Source organism: Oncorhynchus mykiss, chromosome 13 (genome assembly GCF_057628025.1).
Source record: "Oncorhynchus mykiss isolate SJ-2025 chromosome 13, ASM5762802v1, whole genome shotgun sequence".
NCBI classification, from domain to species: Eukaryota; Metazoa; Chordata; class Actinopteri; order Salmoniformes; family Salmonidae; genus Oncorhynchus; species Oncorhynchus mykiss.
The window spans coordinates 37,875,506-37,893,436 of record NC_143034.1 but is presented as its reverse complement, the minus strand read 5'-3'; the positions used below and the strand labels follow the sequence as shown (position 1 = coordinate 37,893,436).

Sequence of the window (17,931 nt, the reverse complement as noted above, 5' to 3'; positions counted from 1 at the left end):
GTTCAAAAGTTTGGGGTCCTTGTTTTTGAAAGAAAAGTAAATTTTTCGTCCATTAAAATAACATCAAATTGATCAGAAATACAGGGTAGACATTGTTAATGTTGTAAATGACTATTTCTAAGTGACCCCAAACTTTTGAACTAGTTTAATATCATAAGACACTTGCATAAAACCTTCTACCTTAGTATTTGGCTGCGTTTAGACAGGCAGCCCAATTCTGATATTTTTTCACTAATTGGTGTTTTGACCAATCAGATCTGTAAAAGATCTGATGTGAAAAGATCTTGTTAGGTTAAATGGTTTACTATGGGTTAACGCTGCAGTGAGAAGATTACTCAAGTCCTGGGAGCCGGCCCAAGTCACAGCAGTTTAGTCAGCAGATGTCCCCCATTATACCGCCACTTTACCTCAGCCTCACAACAATATGTTTGTTGTTAGAAGTTACTGTTCTTGAATCACTGTTTGTAATAAACGCCTGCCGGGGCATGTACTTTCCTCCTGCTTTTTTTTGGCCTGGAATTGATTTAATCATTTGGTTGATAATTGTGTTATTTTGGGGGAGACGAGAGGTCGTATGGGGTCGGCTGTCCCTGAGCGCTCTGTCCCAGGCCCTCTAAATTTCAGTTAAATGGGATAATCCAAAGGTGTCTAAAGCATCTGCTAGGGTTGATACCATTAGCCTCAGACGCCCAGGCTTTAAGACGCCAAAAAGGGGTGAAGAACTGGGGAGTCTGGATGAAAAATAGTAACACGTTGCCACTCCAAACAGAGATGGTGTTTTTTTTCTTCCTTTGGCATGGTGACGACCCTAATCTCTGCAGAGCTTCACATTGTGTTTTGGCTGGTTTATTCTGAAACGATTTCTTCTGTTGATGGCAAACTTTTTTTGTCAAATCCCGTAACTGTTTCCTGCGCTTCAAGAGGCCAGCTCAGGCCACTTTTGGACTATATTTAGTTTTTGTTGCCAAGTTTGATTGAATGGAGCCCTTTAGTCTTTTCAACCAACTTTATCTTGGAAAGGGGTAATGATTTAAGTTCTCATTGGCTTCGGTGCGATTTTAAAGTTTTGTGTTTGTGTGGAGTAGATCAAACCACAAAGTTTCTAATTGCTGCTCTTCCATGAGGTTAACTGGGGTAAAGGTTGATCTACAGTAGGCTTTATAAGGTAATGCTCATAACTTATCAAAACAGTTGCCAACATGGTTAATCCCTAATAAAGCCATTAGATCAGAGTAGACTGAAATTGACTCTCTTGGTAATGTCGTACTAGATTGTCACCCGGGGCTGCGAGACAGTGGAGATGACCCTTCGGCGGAACGGTCTGGGCCAGCTGGGATTCCACGTCAACTTCGAGGGCGTGGTGGCGGACGTGGAGCCTTTCGGCTTCGCCTGGCAGGTGGGTCTCCGTCCGGGCAGCCGGCTGATGGAGATCTGCAAGGTGGCTGTTGCCACACTATCCCACGAGCAGATGATCGACTTGCTGCGCACGTCCAACACAGTCAGTGTGGTCATCGTCCAGCCCCACGAAGACGGCACGCCCAGGAGGTAGGTTTACACCACCAGCTCCTTTGCACTTAAACTAAGCTCTGTTTTATTCTTACACTGAACAAAAATATAAACGCAACATGCAACAATTTCAATGATGTTACTGAGTTACAGTTCATATAAGGAAATCAGTCAATTTAAATACATTTATTAGGCCCTAATGTATGGATTTCACATGACTGGGCAGGGGCACAGCCATGGGAGTGCATAAGCCCACCCACTTGGGAGCCAGGCCCAGCCAATCAGAATTAGTTTTTCACAGCAAAAGGGCTTTATTACAGACATAAATACTCATCAGTTTCATCAGCTGTCCGGGTGGCTGGTTTCAGACAATCCCGCAGGTGAAGAAGTTGGATGTGGAGGTCCTGGGCTGGCATGTTTACCCGTAGTCTGTGGTTGTGAGGCCGGTTGGACGTTCTCTAAAACGACATTGGAGAGGCGGCTTATGGTAGAGAAATGAACATTCAATTCTCTGGCAACAGCTCTGTTGGACATTCCTTTAGTTAGCATGCTCCCTCAACTTAAGACATCTGTGGCATTGTGTTGTGACAAAACTGCACATTTTAGTGGCCTTTTGTTGTCCCTAGCACAAGGTGCATCTGTGTAACGATCATGCTGTTTAATCAGCTTCTTGATATGCCACATCTATCAGGTGGATGGATTATCTTGGAAAATGAGAAATGCTCACCAACATGGATGTAAGCAAATTTGTGCACAAACTTTGAGAGAAATAAGCTTTTTGTGCATATGGAACATTTATGGGGTCTTTTATTTCAGCTCATGGGACCAACACTTTACATGTTGCGTTGATATTTTTGTTCAGTATATAACCAACTCAATCTTTAAAGGTTTAATCTGTAACTTTATTTTTCTCAAAAGGGCAGGGTTTGGGTCTTGGTGAGTATGTCCCTTTATTTTTAACTTTGCTTCTTGGATGTTTGTAGTATCTTAAATTGTCACTGGCAAAATAAAAATGACAAATTGCAATTTTAAACATTGTTAGTATCATTGCTGCATCGATTTCCCACGATTTCGACCACTATAACCTTTTTGGTTTTACATCAATAATTCTTATTTCTGTTAGTGGCTTGTACTCCCCTGTCTTCACAGTGGAATAATGGCTCTTGACAGTGTTATGGCTCACCTGCACAACTGCCAGAACATGTTAGCCGTCACATCAATCAAGTTATGACGGCACTGCTGTACTCAGTGTTCTGAAGGAATTCTGACAACAAACTAAAGTTAATGTTTACCATAGTCTCAAACATTTTATTGATCAGTATAATGTCCCCTTTTAACCAAATGTCTATATACAGTTGAAGTCGGAAGTTTACATACACTTAGGTTGGAGTCATTAAAACTCGTTTTTCAACCTCTTCACAAATTTCTTGTCAACAAACTGTAGTTTTGGCAAGTCGGTTAGGACATCTACTTTGTGCATGACACAAGTAATTTTTCAAACAATTGTTTACAGACTATTTCACTGTATCACAATTCCAGTGGTTCAGAAGTTTACACACACTAAGTTGACTCTGTGCCCTTTAAACAGCTTGGAAAATTCCAGAAAATGATGTCATGGCTTTAGAAGCTTCTGATAGGCTAAGTGACATCATTTGAGTCAATTGGAGTTGTACCTGTATATGTATTTCTGTACAAACAACAGTACGCAAGTATAAACACCATGGGACCATGCAGCAGTCATACCGATCATGAAGGAGACGCGTTCTGTCTCCTAGAGATGAATGTACTTTGGTGTGAAAAGTACAAATCAATCCCAGAACAACAGCAAAGGACCTTGTGAAGATGCTGGAGGAAACGGGTACAAAAGTATCTATATCCACAGTAAAACGAGTCCTATATCGACATAACATGAAAGGCCACTCAGCAAGGAAGAAGCCACTGCTCCAAAACCGCAATAAAAAAGCCACACTACGGTTTGAAACTGTACATGGGGACAACAATTGTATTTTTTAGAGAAATGTCCTCTGGTTTGATGAAACAAAAATAGAACTGTTTGGCCATAATGACCATTGTTTTGTTTGGAGGAAATAGGGGGAGGCTTGCAAGCTGAAGAACACCATCCCACCCGTGAATCACGGGGGTGGCAGCATCATGTTGTGGGGGTGCTTTGCTGCAGGAGGGACTGGTGCACTTTACAAAATAGATGGCATCATGCAGTAAGAAAATAATGTAGATATATTGAAGAAACATCTCAAGATATCAGTTAGGAAGTTAAAGCTTGGTCGCAAATGGGTCTTCCAAATGGCTTAAGGACCACAAAGTCAAGGTATTGGAGTGGCCATCACAAAGCCCTGACCTCAATCCTAATCCTAGAAAATGTGTGGGCAGAACTGAAAAAGCGTGTGCGAGCAAGAAGGCCTACAAACCTGATTCAGTTACACCAGCTCTGTCAGGAGGAATGGGCCAAAATTTACCCAACTTATTGTGGGAAGCTTGTGGAAGGCTACCCGAAAGGGTTGACCCAAGTTAAGCAATTTAAAGGCAATAAACTTCAGACTTCAACTGTACCTCATGTTTTTAGCAGGAGCATTTATATCGATCTTTTCCCATATAGAATAGATACTACTATTCTTTTACCTTCCTGTTAGTGAGCATTTCTCCTTTGCCAAGATAATCCATCCACCTGACAGGTGTGGCATATCGAGAAGCTGATTTAAACAGTATGATCATTACACAGGTGCACCTTATAATAAAAGGCAACTCAAAAATAGTCTGTTTCGTCACAACACAATGCCACAGATGTCTCAAATTTTGAGAGAGCGTTGCAATTGGCATTCTGACTTCAGGAATGTCCACCAGAGCTGTTGCCAGAGAATGTTAATTTCTCTACCATAAGCCGCCTCCAACGTCGTTTTAGAGAATTTGACTGTACGCCCAACCGGCCTCACATCCCCAGACCACGTGTAACCACCCCAAGCTAGGACCTCCTCATCCAGCGTCTGCATCTGCGGGATCATTTTAAATCAACTTCCTGGACAGCTGATGAAACTGTGGGTTTGCACAACCAAAGAATTTCTGCACAAACTGTCAAACCATCTCAGGGAAGCTCGCCCTCACCAGGGTCTTGACCTGACTGCAGTTCGGCGTCGTAGCAGACTTCAGTGGGCAAATTCTCACCTTCGATGGTCCTTGGCTTACTGGAGAAGTGTGCTCTTCACGGATGAGTCCCGGTTTCAACTGTACCGGGCAGATGGCGTGTGTTGCTTCTTGTGGGTGAGTGGTTTGCTGATGTCATCACTGTGAACAGAGTGCCCAATGGTGGTGGTGGGGGTTATGGTATGGGAAGGCATAAGCTACGCACAATGAACAGAATTGCATTTTATCAATGGCAATTTGAATGCACAGAGATACCGCGACGAGATCCTGAATCCCATTGTCGTTCCATTCATCACTATGTTCCAGCATGGTAATGCAGGGCCCCATGTTGCAAGGATCTGTACTCAATTCCTGGAAGCTGTCCCAGTTCTTCCATGGCCTGCATACTCACCAGGCATGTCACCTATTGAGCATGTTTGGGATTCTCTGGATCGATGTGTACGACAGCGTGTTCCAGTTCCCGCCAATATCCAGCAATTTCACACAGCCATTGAAGAGGAGTGGGACAACATTCCACAGGCCACAATCAACAGCCTGATCAACTCTACAGTGAAGGAGATGTTGTGCTGCATGAGGCAAATGGTCACACCAGATACTGACTGGTTTTTCTGATCCCCGCCCCTACCTTTTTTTTAAGGTATCTTTGACCAACATATTCATATCTGTATTCCCAGTCATGTGAAATCCATAGTTTAGGGCCTAATGAATGTATTTCAATTGACTGATTTTCGTTATATGAACTGTAACTCAGTAAAATCGTTGAAATTGTTGCATGTTGCGTTTTACATTTTTGTACTGTGTTTATAGCACACTACTTTTGGCCAGAGCCATATGGTCCCTGGTCAAAAGTAGTGCATTATAATGGAAATGGGTGCCATTTGAGACTTATGAATCCAACATGTATGAATCAAGACAGGGCTTTCGTGCTGTGCCATTTTTTGGGACACTCCAAGGCCGTCGTTTGGGTTGGCTGAGATCTTGAGACTTGACAAATCATGTTTTAACAGGAATCAACCAGAGTGAAGGAGAAAACATGATCCATAGTTTTGTACGATATGTGCGTAAGGGACATTTCTGGGATCTTTTATTTTAGCTCATGGAACATGGGACCAACACTTTACATGTTGTGTTCATATTTTTCTTCAGTATAGGAAATAAGGGGCCTTTTGGGACTCAGGCCTATATAGCTAATTATCTCTGTAGTCATGACCGAATGGGCTTGTTAAATTAATCAATGTTGTCTGTTAATGTTATGTACTATGTCGTGTTTTGTGTGGACCCCTGGGAGAGTAGCTACCGTAATTGCTGGACTATTAAGCACACCTGAATATAAGCCGCACCCACTGAATTATTAAAAAAATATGTATTTTGTACATAAATAAGCCGCACATGTCTATAAGCCGCACATGTCTATAAGCCGCAGGTGCCTACCGGTACATTGAAACAAATTAACTTTACACAGCCTTTAAATGAAACACGGCGTTGTAACAAAAATAAATAGGCTTTAACGAAACACGGCTTGTAACAAAAATAAATAGGCTTTAACGAAACACGGCTTGTAACAAAAATTAAAACAGTAGCCTACCAAGAAAGTCATTGGTCACTACCTTCCTCCTCCTGTGCACTAAAACCACTGAAGTCATCTCCTTCGGTGTCGGAGTTGAATAGCCTCAGAATTGCTTCATCCGATGTTGGATCATTTTCATTGTCGCTCTCATCACTTTCATCCGGAGGCAAATACCCCGCTGAGCTCATGCTGCCCCTTCAACACGCAGCAGTCCAGCCTTTCGAAACCCGTTGATGATAGTGGATTTTTTTACAATGCTCCATGCTGTCAGGACCCACTGGCAGACTTGACCATAAGATGCTCTTCGCCTGCGGCCCGTTTTAGTGAAGGATTTCTCCCCACTTGTCATCCAAGCCTCCCACTGAACAAGGAGCGCCACCTTAAATGCACGATTTACACTGATGTCGAGTGGCTGCAAATACTTTGGGCCATCTGCTTTTCTTCCCTCTGAAAGCTTTTGTTGTCTTTTTGCACTGAGTCAGTTCCTCACGCTGCTGTTTCCAACGTCTTATCATCGACTCATTAAGGCCAAGCTCCCGTGCAGCAGCTCTATTTCCTTTTCCAACAGCCAAATCAATCGCCTTCAACTTGAAAGCTGCATCATATGCATTTCTCCGTGTCTTTGCCATGATGAGGGTGACAAAATTACTACCGTAATCAGAATGATGGGAAGTTTGAGTGCGCTCGATTTACGTCACATTATGTGACGGTGCTCAGTTTTTTGGCGGCATGAATCTTGTGAAAGCGGGAAAAATCCATAAATTAGCCGCGTCATTGTATAAACCGCGAGGTTCAAAGTGTGGGAATAAAGTAGCGGCTTATAGTCCGGAAATTACAGTAATAGGGATCCTAATCAAATACTAATACCAGTGTTATTGATGTCAATCGGCCACAGGCTTAGTCAATGTAGCTCATATCCATCAGCAAATATTGAACATATTTGACTGTAGCAAAGTAGCAGTACATTTGGATGAGGTTGGACACAAGTTGGCAGCGACTGGTCCCAAATGTAATGACCAACTTTCCATCTCTTTCGCACCCAGAATATTGGGTTAATGCTACATTTCTGACGGTTAAATCAAGCGAGCAAGAAAGAGGTGGAACGTGGCTGTACCTCTTTGGAAACGGACGTATCAAGTAGCAGGCAGTGAAAAATCTCAAAAAACCTAACACTTAAAATGCAGTCCATCTGCCAAACATCCACATAAATCTCCTATTGACTTAGATTTACCTATGAGGATTGCGTCACACTTTTTTTTAAACATTAGATGCACATAATAACATGTAACAACACCTACACATGCTCTTACAGTTTAATAAGACGCTCAATTGTTAATGTGTCTTTTTGATTTGTTCTATCAGGAGCTGCTCGGAGATGTACCGCATCCCCGTGGTGGAGTACAAGACCACCACTGCTGCCGGCTGGCACCGCGTCTCGGCAGCCCCGGGTGGTGGCCCATCCATGTCCCGGACCTCCCCCACACAGGGCCCCAGCCCCGGGCAGCAGATGTTCCATTACGCTCAGGGGGCCATCTCCCGCAGCACCTCCTTCGACAGGAAGCAACAGGACGGGACCAGGTACACCTCAGCACCCACTCAATTGACTCATAGTTCCTAGTTCCAGCACCCTAGATCCGAGGTACTCACATTTGAGCCTGGATGGCCAGAGTCCTGATGTTTTTTTATTTATTTTCGAACAGAGTAAACTCATTGTCACTGTTTGGTTAGTGCTAGTGAGTGGAATCTCGATCTTAATCAGTCCCTGCTTAGAGCAAAGAGTTTACATCAGCAGTACTTCTTGTCTTGAGGCCAGATTTTAGTATCTCTGCCTTTGACACTCATAATCATGCTCAAAGTGTGTCACCAAAAGAGACTTGAGCTATATTACATCAAGCATGCTTCTTTGCTTGGCATGAAGAGTCACTCCAATTCTGAAAATATTTTCATGTACATATACAGATTTGCTGGCCAACCATGTCTGACTCATCCCAAGAACCTGTACAAATAATTGAATGGGACTCATTGCCGACTTGTTTTTGTCAGTGAAATTGTATAATTTTCTCGACGAACACAATGGCACCTCTATCCTTAGTATCACTGACACTGCACGATATTAGCATAGGCTGTGCATAATGAGGTCAATGTAACTTTTGTAATTTGATTAGCATAAAATTAGCAAGTGGCAAATACATGACTGGGAAACTGAGACTGGGCTCTGACAGGAAGAAAAACAAGATGGCAGAAGGGGCATTAGGGAAACCAACAAAGTGTTCTAAAATGATTTACAATGGAAAACGGGAATGAGCTTTTATTTGACAAGTCTAGGTAAACCGTCCCTGTTTGTCTGTTTTCTACCGTTCATGCCTAATGAACTCGACCCAGCTCTAATTCCAACTCTATTATACTGTGGCTACTATACTTAAATCAGTGTTTCTCATAGACATTGTTTCAGATGGTATTTGCACACACAGTGGGTCCCAGGACTAGAGAAAACAACTGAATCAATGCTGAATGTAGATGAGAAGAGCTCTTTGGCACTGTGATATAATAATAACAGATAAACAAACAGAATAAACTAAAAGGTTTTTCCTAGTGTTTTATTTTTGCTCTTATGTTGGGTCATGTTTTATGGAGTGATTTTAGTGGCAACAGAATTTTTATCAGAATTTAATCATGTTGAATTTGTGTTATGAAATGTTTCATTTTGTTGGCAATAATATCACTCCATAAGCATCAACTTTCTTTACCCTGTATTTAGAGTGTATGTTTCCCACTCTGTCTGAGGGTTGAGGATCGACCTCCATGTTGTGCCCCTGTTATTTAACATGGCACACAGCATTAGGGGAGGGGGTGGGGGGGGTGTTAGCTAGCAGGGTGTCATGGCGTGTGAATGTTTTATTGAGCTCTGGAGTGTCGAGGTGCTTGTTTGCAGCCCTGCACTGCCCCTCTGCTGTGGACTGTCCACGATTGTCTTTACACACACACACACACACACACACACACACACACACACACACAGCTACAGTAAGGCTACCTCAGCATTGGTCTTTCAGGGTAGTGTTGCATTACATAACAGGTTGAACACGCGTGTGTGTCCATGCCATGCGTATCTGTGGTGTTACATCTAATCAGTGTGTGCATGTCCATTTACAACTGTGTGACAACTGTGTGTGCGCATGCAAGCATACCGGTATATGTGGGAGTAGTGCATTTGTGTGGGATGAGTTTGACCTTTTGTAGAAAGAAAAGCACAGCCTGTTGGCTGGTGGAAAATTGAGATTAAGTGATTCCCTTCTAGTCAGTTGTTTCACAGGATTGATTGCGGCATGGATTGGCCTCTCAGGAGAGAACTCTATTTTCAGATTGGAGTGTCCTTGTATATATCTGTTATGAAAGACTTTACAAAAATATTGTGAAGACCTGCTCTTTCCATGACATAGACTGACCAGGTGAATCCAGATGAAAGCTTTGATCCCTTATTGACTCCAACACAATTGTAGTCAACGTGGGCGAGCATCCCTGTGGAATGCTTTTGACACCTTGTAGAGTCCATGCCCCGACGAATTGAGGCTGTTCTGACGGAGAGGGGGGGGGGGGGGGAGCAACTCAATATTAGGAAGGTGGTCTTAATGTTTTGTACAGTCAGTGTATATTATAGACATGTTAAAGAAAATGGGTGGTTTGCTTCGCTACAAACTCTTCTGGTGGCAGTCTGGTTGTTGTGAAATTTCTCTCATTAAACTTAATATGTCATGAGTTAAGATGTCAAACCCACTTGGCACCAAATAGTGAATTTATTTTATCTTTATTTTATCAGGGATTCAGACTAGAGGTCGATTTATTTAGGGCCGATTTCAAGTTTTCATAACAATCTGTAATTGCCATTTTTGGACACCGATTATGTCCGATTACATTGCACTCCACGAGGAGACTGCGTGGCAGGCTGACTGACTACCTGTTATGCGAGTGCAGCAAGGAGCCAAGGTAAGGTGCTAGCTAGCATTAAACGTATCTTATAAAAAACAATCACTCTTAACATAATCCCTAGTTAACTACACATGGTTGATGATAGTACTAGTTTATCTAGCTTGTCCTGCGTTGCATATAATCGATGCAGTGCCTGTTAATTTATCATTGAATCACAGCCTTCTTCACCAAATACGGGTGATTTAACAAGCGCATTCGCAAAAAAAAGCACTGTTGTTGCATCAATGTGTACTTAACCATAAACATCAATGCCTTTCTTAAAATCAATACACAAGTATATATTTTTAAACCTGCATATTTAGTTAATATTGCCTGCTAACATGAATTTATTTTAACTAGGGAAATTCTGTCACTTCTCTTGCAAGCAGAGTCAGGGTATATGCAGCAGTTTGGGCCGCCTGGCTCGTTGCAAACTGTGTGAAGACCATTTCTTCCTAACAAAGACTGTAATTAATTTGACAGAATTGTACAAAATTATGACATAACATTGAAGGTTGTGCAATGTAACATCAATATTTAGACTTAGGGTTGCCACCCGTTAGATAAAATACGGAACAGTTCTGTATTTCACTGAAAGAATAAACGTTTTGTTTTCTAAATGATATTTTCCGGATTTGACCATATTAATGACCTAAGGCTCATATTTCTGTGTGTTATTATGTTATAATTAAGTCTATGATTTGATAGAGTGGTGGCAGGCAGCAGCAGGCTCATACGCATTCATTCAAACAGTACTTTCCTGCATTTGCTAGCAGCTCTTCGCTGTGCTTCAAGGATTGTGCTGTTTATGACTTCAAGCCTTTCAACTCCCGAGATTAGGCTTGCAATACTAAAATACCTCTTAGAACATCCAATGGTCAAACGTATATGAAATACAAATGGTATAGAGAGAAATAGTCCTATAATAACTACAACCTAAAACTTCTTAACTGGGAATATTGAAGACTATTAAAAGGAACCACCAGCTTTCATATGTTCTCATGTTCTGAGCAAGGAACTTAAACGTTAGCTTTTTTACTTGGCACATATTGCACTTTTACTTCTCCAACACTTTGTTTTTGCATTATTTAAACAAAATTGAACATGTTTCATTTATTTATTTGACACTAAATTGATTTTATTGATGTATTATATGAAGTTTAAATAAGTGTTCATTCAGTATCATTGTGATTATTACAAACAACAACAAAAATGTTATATATATATATATTTTTTTATTTATTTTTATTTAATATATATATATATATATATATATATATATTTTTTGTATGTATATGTGTGTATATATATATATATATATATATATATATATATATATATATATATATATATATATATATATATATATATATATATATATATATATTTTTTATATATATATATATATATATAAATCGGCCAATTTAATCGGTATCTGCTTTTTTTGGTCCTCCAATAATCGGTATCGGCGTTGAAAAATCATAATCGGTCGACCTCTAATTCATACTGAAACCAAGATCTCTTTTACAGATGACACCCTGAATTGCAGAAAATACCAACATCAAAATAGAAATACAAAATGCAAGCAGAAAGGAAAACACGGTCATAGAAAACAAACACATTCATCAGTAATAAGGTACTCAATCAGCTTTCTGAATTACCCTACCCTAAACATCACATTTAAGAAAATGTTAAAGATTGTTCCACAAAATAAGGTGCCAGAAAACTAAAAGCTGAGTTACCAAAGGAATTATCAGAGTTCGCCATCCCTGAGACCGGGTGGCGAAAGTTTAGTGAATATGTTAGTCCCACTTAAAACATAGCAATGTATCAACCTACATGACATCAGAGGGCCAACAACCTTTCTGGTAGAGAATGCAGTGATGAGTACTAAAATTGCCGCCCATAATAAAGTGCAGGGTGCTATGATAAACTCCATCTAAGGCTTTAGTGCACCTAAAGTCCTGACCAACTAGTCATTGTCCTTTTTTATTATGTGGGTTTTAGTTAGCGCTTTGTGCTACGCTTAAGGGGGAAAGATTTTCGAACCAAGTTAGAATTTTCAATGTGACCGTAATGTCTTGAAAATAAAAACATATATCACATTTTAAATGACCACGTATTTCCAAGACACTAGCCTTCTCAGTCTACGTTTCGGACCAGACCAGTTAATATAATAACTAGAGGTCGACCGATTATGATTTTTCAACGCCGATACCGATTATTGGAGGACCAAAAAAGCCGATGCCAATTAATCGGCCAATTATTTTTGTTTATATATATATATATATATATATATATTTTACATTTGTAATAATGACAACTACAATAATACTGAATTAACACTTATTTTAATTTTAATATAACACATCAATAAAATCAATTCAGCCTCAAATAAATAATGAAACATGTTCAATTTGGTTTAAATAATGCAAAAACAATGTGTTGGAGAAGAAAGTAATATGTGCTAATATGCAATATGTGCCATGTAAAATATGTGCTATGTAAAAAAGCAAACGTTTAAGTTCCTTGCTCAGAACATGAGAACATATGAAAGTTGGTGGTTCCTTTTAACATGAGACTTCAATTTTCCAAGGTAAGAGGTTTTAGGTTGTAGAATATAGTATTCATAGGACTATTTCTCTCTATACCACTTGTATTTCATATACAGTGGGGCAAAAAAGTATTTAGTCAGCCACCAATTGTGCAAGTTCTCCCACTTAAAAAGATGTTGCATCCAAAGAACAGCATACCTACTGTGAAGCATGGGGGTGGAAACATCATGCTTTGGGGCTGTTTTTCTGCAAAGGGACCAGGACGACTGATCCGTGTAAAGGAAAGAATGAATGGGGTCATGTATCATGAGATTTTGAGTGAAAACCTCCTTCCATCAGCAAGGGCATTGAAGATGAAACGTGGCTGGGTCTTTCAGCATGACAATGATCCCAAACACACCGCCCGGGCAACGAAGGAGTGGCTTCGTAAGAAGCTTTTCAAGGTCCTGGAGTGGCTTAGCCAGCCTCCAGGTCTCAACACCATAGAAAATCTTTGGAGGGAGTTGAAAGTCTGTGCTCTAGAGGAGATCTGCATGGAGGAATGGGTCAAAATACCAGCAACAGTGTGTGAAAACCTTGTGAAGACTTACAGAAAACGTTTGACCTCCGTCATTGCCAGAAAGGGTATATAACAAAGTATTGAGATAAACTTTTGTTATTGACCAAATACTTATTTTCCACCATAATTTGCAAATAAATTAATTAAAAATCCTACAATGTGATTTTCTGGATTTTTTTTCTCATTTTGTCTGTCATAGTTGAAGTGTACCTATGATGAAAATTACAGGCCTCTCTCATCGTTTTAAGTGGGAGAACTTGCACAATTGGTGGCTGACTAAATACTTTTTTGCCCCACTGTACCTTTGACTATTGGATGTTCTTATAGGCACTATAGTATTGCCAGTGTAACAGTATAGCTTCCGTACCCCTCCTCGCCCCTACCTGGGCTCGAACCAGGAACACATCGACAACAGCCACACTCGAAGCATCGTTACCCATCACCCCACAAAAGCCGCAGCCCTTGCAACGTAAGTGGAATAACTACTCCAAATCTAAAAGCGAGTGACGTTTGAAACGGTATTAGCACACACCCAGCTAACTAGCTAGCCATTTCACATTGGTTACACCAGCCATTAGGCTGATAGGCTTCAAGTCATTAACTGTGCTTGCGAAGAGCTGCTGGCAAAACGCACGAAAGTGCTGTTTGAATGAATGATTACGGGCCTGCTGCTGCTCAGTCAGACTGCTCTATCAAATCAGACTTAATTATAACATAATAACACACAGAAATACGAGCCTTTGGTCATTAATATGGTCGAATCCGGAAACTATCATTTCGAAAAAACAAAACGTTTATTATTTCAGTGGAATACGGAACCGTTCGGTATTTTATGTAACGTGTGGCATCCCTAAGTCTAAATATTCTTGTTACATTGCACAACCTTCAATGTTATCTCATAATTACGTAAAATTCTGGCAAATTAGTTCGCAATGAGCCAGGCAGCCCAAACTGTTGCATATACCCTGACTCTGCATGCAATGAACGCAAGAGAAATGACACAATTTCACCTGGTTAATATTGCCTGCTAAACTGGATTAGTAGTTATAACTAGTGATTATGATTGATTGTTTTTTTATAAGATAAGTTTAATGCTAGCTAGCAATGTACCTTGGCTTCTACTGCATACGCGTAACAGGCAGGCTAATCGTGGAGTGCAATGGTTAGAGCATTGGGCTAGTTAAATGTACAGTTGCAAAATTGGATCCCCTGAGCTGACGACAAGGTGAAAATGTGTCGTTCTGCCCCTGAACAAGGCAGTTAACCCACCGTTCCTCGGCCATCATTGAAAATACTGACTTGCCTAGTTAAATAAAGGTATACAAAATAAAATTTATTAAAATATCGGAAATCGGCGCCCAAAAATACAGATTTCCGATTGTTATGACAATCGGCCATTCCGATTAATCGGTCAACCTCTAATAGTAACATACTGGTTCTTATAAGCGCTGTGGAGCGTACCGGGAGTCACCACACCGTTACCAGCAGGAAATATAAAAACTGATTTCTGGGTTATGATTTATGTAACATTACATTTCCCGCACACTTTTACCATACCATATTTGTCATATGTAACACTTTGCCTGGGTTCTACAAAAAAACGTGATAGACTCTGAGGTTGTACAATGGAACCATTAAGGTGACATGTTTTCCTAAGGGAAACATACATGGAGACACTGCATATGTTTATTGTGTGGGGATCATTTGAATTCAAACACTTTGTGGCTTCTACTCCTAGTCGGAGTTTTGCCAGCTAATTAAGAGGGAGCGGGACTCAATTTGCAGCTGCCAACGCCTTGTAAAGCAGGCCTGCTCCAATGCTGCTGTAGATGCAGCATTGAAGATCCCTTTCACACCTCCTCATCCTTTACTCCCTCCCTGCCCTATATAACCTCCATTATGCGAGCTTCTCCATTGCACATTTACGATCCCATCTCAGCTTTTCCATATGATGTGTAATTCCGTGTTTTTTTCGAGGTCTCAGCGTTCTTCCCGGTCTGGCAGGAGAGTCGGGTTTCACGAGTCGGAGGCTCGAGCATCTCCCACGCCCCGGAGGCTTGGAACAGTGTGTTCAGGCTAAGAATAACGCCTTGCCTAACTGCTTACTTACGCTATGTTCCGCAAGTATTTCCCCAAGCACTCTTCATAAATGGATGGGATTCTAGTAGTCCAGTTACTACTTATCATCACAGTATAACGGTTGACCTACTATTTGTATTGTCTGTATCAAATAAACCCTCCTTTTTTAAAATATATAAACGTTCTTATCTACACTGTGTAGTTTGACCTTTGGCATAATACACATAATGATATACTAAACAAACAAACATCAGGAGCACATGCATCATACGTCCAGACTAGGTGATGAGTTGTATTGACACGCCTGACATTGTCTTGACAGCTCTTTTATTTTGTTTTCACAACTCTGAGAATAATAGGAGTCATAACATGGTCGTTTAGCAGATGCATTTATCCCAAGTGACCCACCCAGTGGCCAATTTAGTTTGGTCTGCTAGGTACAGTCAAATCGTTTCCTGAGACCTAGTGTGTGGCCCTTTTGAGAATCAAACGAACAACTAACCCTTTCCATTTAATAGGGCCATTGGCGCTGTAGCCTACAGGTGTGGCACTTTAGCGGTTGAGGCCCATTTTGGTTACATGTCCCCTAAATGTTATTTTTGTGTTTTTTCAGGGTACTGCAGGAATATGAGATCTCCCCTACGGCCTCCTGTAGCAGTCGGGAACCAGGACAACTGTACTGCAGCTCCCCCAGCAACCAGTCCACGTCCAGTGACCCCGGACCCTGTGGCACCTGGTCCCAGAAGGCGGGATGCATTAACGGGTAAGTGCATTAGAGCACAGTGCTGCGGTGCACATTTTATGACAGCTAGGGTGTATATTTTAGGACAACTACGGTGTACATTTTAGGAAACTCTCAACCTCAAGCCTCACCCTTCCATGGAGTACACAGCAGACTGGGTTTGAATACAATTATATTCAAATACTGTATCTGCGCTTGATTTAGCTTGTCTGGGGCAATGGTGCCAATGAAATAGTAGCAAAAGTGGAAACCCCGCCCACTATTCTGTTTAAAGGGATAGTTTAGTCCAAAATCAAAGTTTATTGGATGTTTACGTTTCTCAATATAATCAAGTCCATATTTGATGGCATCTGTTGTGTGTCCCGGTTACAGATAGGCCTACAGCTATGAGCATTAGGAGAAGTCTACAGACCCCGAGCACAAATAAATGGGAGAGATGGCTGTCATCTAATAAAATGCAATTAGGTGCTTTTCTTTGCTCCTAGATTAGATCAACTTTATAGTCCCAACAGGGGGAAATTAATTTGGTCATGTGCTTAAAAAGACAAAGTGCATAATATATAGAAACACAGAATAGGCTATATATTTACATTGAAAGTTCAATCCATATTTATACTCCTTTAAACCAGACTATTCCCTCCTGGGCATACTGTAGATGGCACATAATCTATAGAGAAAGAGGACTATAACAATACTATGGTCATTTAGCATTTGTATCCAAAGACATTTTCATAACTGTTCAGCATTCACAGTGACTCATACTGTATATGAATCAATCAAATTCAATCACATTGATTTTAAAAGCCCTTTATCCCTCAGCTGTTGTCACAGAGTACTTTATAGATATCCAGCCTAAAACACCAAAGACCAAACAATGCAGAAGCATCAGTGTAGTGTTTATATTCAGTACATCGGCCCATATATTCAGCATAGTGTATATATTCAATACAGTGACCCATACATTCAGTATATGTAGTGGGACCAGTTGTGTCATATGATAGGCCATCTCCTCTATCTAGGACAAAACGATACCATTACTACCCCCCCATCCTGGTTCTTCCAGGACCCCCATTCCTTGACCTTCGGCAGTCTAGGCCAGGTTATAGTCGCCAGGCCAGAGGCCCCAGCCGGACCCTGGCTCTCAGGTTGTAAGGCATTCCTTCAATATCCCCACAGCATCCGTTGTGGAAATGTGTCTGGGCGGCCACAGCTTAACGGATACTGTTACACACCAAGGGAAAGGTTTGAAATAGCTCAGTGCGACGAGCCAAGTGGTGAGAAGCAGTGAAACAATGGCCAGTGGTGTGAAAAGCAGGAAGTGGGGTTGATAAGTATTACAATGCACTTAAAAGGTTCTAAAGCAATGGCAAAGCATTGAGGATGCTGTGGGAGAAGACTATAATTTGAACACATTTTTGGGAGCCATGATATGCTGGTTAGCATTCTCTTTTCTCTTTGAGGCCTGAGTTTAGGACAACAGTTCTCATTTGACAAGATTATTGCATTGAAAGTTGATACAGTTGTGATTAGGTAAGGCATGGGTAGGCAACCCTGTTCTTGGAGTGCCGCAGGATTTTGCTCCGATTAGGTACCACACCTGACCAACTGAGGTAAAATGGTCAGTTAAATGATTGTCTAAATGCAAAACACCTGGTCATCCAGGTCGGTTAAATCAAAAACATTTGAAGTTCCTACGTCACTCCAGGACAAGAGTTGCCAACCCTTGTAATAAGAACTGGCAGCTCTACATTGGATCATTCAGGTGCGGGTTCAGTTAACTGAGTTTGTTTGGGCAAATAAA

The 17,931-nt window shown here is 41.0% G+C and overlaps 1 protein-coding gene across 10 annotated transcripts in view; it reads left to right on the top strand.

Moving 5' to 3' along the window:
* Positions 1-17,931, top strand: part of LOC110486063 (signal-induced proliferation-associated 1-like protein 2) — a 111,038-nt gene that overhangs the window by 69,486 nt on the left and 23,621 nt on the right. For all 10 annotated transcript variants that reach the window (XM_090196129.1, XM_090196128.1, XM_090196127.1 and 7 more), the window contains exons 9-11: positions 1,271-1,545; positions 7,592-7,807; positions 16,002-16,151. In XM_090196129.1, the coding sequence (XP_090052255.1) occupies positions 1,271-1,545; positions 7,592-7,807; positions 16,002-16,151 (641 nt within the window). The remainder of the gene's footprint in view (positions 1-1,270; positions 1,546-7,591; positions 7,808-16,001; positions 16,152-17,931) is intronic.